Here is a 3,364-nt window from a genome sequence, read left to right on the forward strand (position 1 = left end):
GCCTGACTGTCCGACGGCCGATAACCGGGTTGGTGTGCGGAGGCCTTAAGACACAGCCGACTCACCACATATATCAACGGGACTATTTCACAGACCAACGCAAGAAAGATGATGAGAAACAAAAAGCACAAGATGGCTCACATCATTAAATCATATTACCTCCATACAGTCAGCACCATCCACAGAACCAGCATCAGAATTATACTTCACTGTGTGTGGACGAACCAACGAGGCAGATATCGATCCACCAACTATATCCAATGAGAATTCAAACAGCAGCGAGATCAATTAAAGCATCAATCACACGTTTAAATAAGATGATGTTTTGACACAATGTCGGACTGACTAACCTCTTGGTCAGTCATTTAAAGACAGGCTTGTGATTCATGTAGTTTTATAAAACCACATGTATTGACAGTTTATTGATACAGTCCCGATTACCAATGATTCTCTGTTTATTACAGTAAGTAGTGCACTGAGTCTACGAACACAGAAGCAAAGTAAACGTAGGAAACATTCAGTACCTGTGTGACTATAACTTAATTATCAGATGCATATAATATCTAAAGTTAAGCACTACGCATTATAATTATGATCTGTATGTGATTTACTAAAAGACATTTCCCTGGATTAAGACTTGTATTCAACTGCCAACCTAAACTGTTTATCATAACTCTTTTCTTATCATCCCCACTGTACCTTTAACACTTACTGCAGAAGAAGGGATCAATTTTCAGGAGTTTGTAAACTAACCTTTGCTTACACACTTTCCCCTGATAACACCTAAAGATCACATGAACAGTCACTACCACATGCTTAGAGGCTCTTCTGTACGGAGAAAGAAAAGGTAAACAGGACAAACCTTTCTAAATCATCTGACGAACAACAAAACAGAGACAACACAGTGACTGCTGCATGTGGCATCTGCACCAATCAGAGGGCAAAACAAAAGGCTGAAAAGGAACAAATGTGTGTGATTGTGCATCTTTAGGTCATTAACCAACAATAAAAACAGCAGCACTAAATATTTAGTCACTTCACTTCCATTACTGGCATGTTTAACTCATATAGTGGATAAAGGACCGGTGTTCAGTGTCTGCTGTCTGATCGTAACTTCAACACTACAATACCCCCCCGCAGCTGTTGTCGGCGTATCACCGACCCCGTCAGGTCTCCTCTGGTTTTACCAATAAAAACCTTAATCTTTACGTAAAGCTGTAGCTTCAAAAGCTTTCCCACAGCTGCTGTTCAGAGCAACGTCTGTTCTTTGCGGAGATGGATCCACAACTCAGAGGGTTCAGCGCCGCAAACACAAATCAGCTGTGTGTTGTTTCTCAAGGATCTCCCTGTATTTCAGTCATGAAGGCCTCAGTGCATAACTATTATCTATATCCAGGCCCCTGCAGGAACAACTGGTTGAACCCTTACAACTCTTGCTGGTGGATGTCATTTTAACTCCATGCTGCTCCGTCAGCACAGTGACCACCTGTTTATGGCACACACTAGGACATTTTTGTTTCAACACCTCTGCCTTTAAACTTACTTGGATAAACTTCCACCTAGTTTTACTCAAATTGGCATCTTATGCAAAAACAAAAACACAGACAACAAGTCTCCCATTGTTCAGTATTTACAAGTATCACACTGATGTAGGCAGCCAGCACAGAATAATGTCAACAAATGCATTAACACTGATTACAGAGACTTTAAGAATCTGCAGCAGAAGTCCTCCATCATTACAGTATCCAGTTAAAACTGCTCAGGGTGCAGAGGTAAACACTTTGGGTCACTCCTCACCAGAAATAACCAAATAAAGTTGCAGTTATTTCACTGAGTGTGTGTTAGCATGCTGCACAGCCCAAAGCAACCTGTTTCCCTATAGAGGTCCCTTCATTGTTGTTATCCAGCATTACATTAACACGTCAGGTTAGCTCTTTACTCAAAGTTAGTAAAAAAAAAAAGGTCAAACAAGGCTACCATCCAGTGCAGTAGCATCCATAGCAAAGAGCTATCTTAAAGACCAACAACTACACTTAATGTTAGATTTAAAGCTACTGTCATGATTAAAGCCGGTCTAAGAGCCGTCTGTGGCGTTAACGTGATGATTAACACCGGTTATTTAGATACTGTGATTATTATTGGGAAGGGAAACACCAAGTCAACACACAAAGGATTGCTAACAGTGCGATGCACACCTAACTTATGCGCTGCTCGCCACCAAATCCAGAGATACAACCTTAACCACACCAGCCCAGAAAATGTGCTTGATTTCTCTGCTTCCATTTAACGAGACTGGTGCATTTATTTATTTTTTTAAATCATTTTGTATTTTAACATCCATCTCTTAACTTGTGTCTGCTCGTAGCGGCAGCATGCTCACAGACGGATGCACCGACCACAGCGGTAACCCTTTTATGCTCTCCTGAAGGTTTATCGCCATTATGCACCGCATTTGCTCTTAGATTACTACACTGGCCTGAGCACAGAAACCCCGGTCCTGTGTCCTCGGTGCTAGTAGCTAGCCAGCCAGGCTCAGTTGACTTTGGAGCCGACTCGTTACTGTAACATAGCTAGCGAGCAGGTTTCACCACCAAGATTTGCTCGGTCAATTTCACACAATTCCCTTTAGTTGCGCGCAAAATCACCCAAACGTGCAGGTAGAAAACACACACACGTCTTAAAACGTTTAACGATACCTTCCTGGGCCTTCACCACTGCCGCGGTATGTTGCTGAAAACACAGTCCGTGTTGGGGACGTGGAGAGCTGGGACCAAAGATGGCGTCCCCTCCAAACTTCCACTACTTTGGACACTCATCAAGCTACTTTTCGTGTGTTGGCACCGCAGCGCACACGGTTAATCTTTCACGCAGGAGTGTGAAAACAGCACACCGGCTTCACGCGGTTGTTTTAACATGAGACGAGCGGCTGCCACTGGGGGTGGGAAAAAAAAAAAAAGTGTAATTTGTGTGTGTGTGTGTTTTTTTTTTTTAGGGCACAGACCTGCTCACACCTCGGCACTGCGTCCTGGCTCCGGGGCCACCGCTCCGTCTCCGTCTTCAAGTGGTTGCCGATGAAAACGTCATGCATCGTGTGCAAAAATCTTATCGCGAGGGTGATACATTTTTTTTTTCTTTACGTCAACAACAACAACAACAACAACAACAACAGGAGGAGGGACACGCTCACTGACACGAGGACTACTTTGGGATTGTATACACGCTGCGTGCATGGAGTAGGCGTTGCCACGGTTTGCACACAGGTTGGAGAGTTTAATTAAAGATTAGAGAACATTGTGATGTTTTGAATGTGAAGTATGTAAGTAAGTAATTTTAGTTTATGAAGCACATTTAAACACAGTGTAAA

At 42.9% G+C, this 3,364-nt stretch overlaps 1 protein-coding gene across 1 annotated transcript in view; it reads right to left on the minus strand.

Moving 5' to 3' along the window:
- The window catches only part of tlk1a (tousled-like kinase 1a), a 13,322-nt gene extending 10,353 nt beyond the window's left edge, over positions 1 to 2,969 (minus strand). Inside the window, 3 exon segments of the mRNA XM_035676148.1 lie at positions 2,697 to 2,733; positions 2,735 to 2,773; positions 2,775 to 2,969. Of these exon segments, the coding sequence (XP_035532041.1) occupies positions 2,697 to 2,733; positions 2,735 to 2,773; positions 2,775 to 2,816 (118 nt within the window). The 5' untranslated portion in view covers positions 2,817 to 2,969.
- Positions 2,970 to 3,364: the final 395 nt, after the last annotated feature.

This window comes from Morone saxatilis, unplaced genomic scaffold (assembly GCF_004916995.1).
Source record: "Morone saxatilis isolate NCDOM2014 unplaced genomic scaffold, NCSU_SB_2.0 Contig5, whole genome shotgun sequence".
Taxonomy (NCBI): domain Eukaryota; kingdom Metazoa; phylum Chordata; class Actinopteri; family Moronidae; genus Morone; species Morone saxatilis.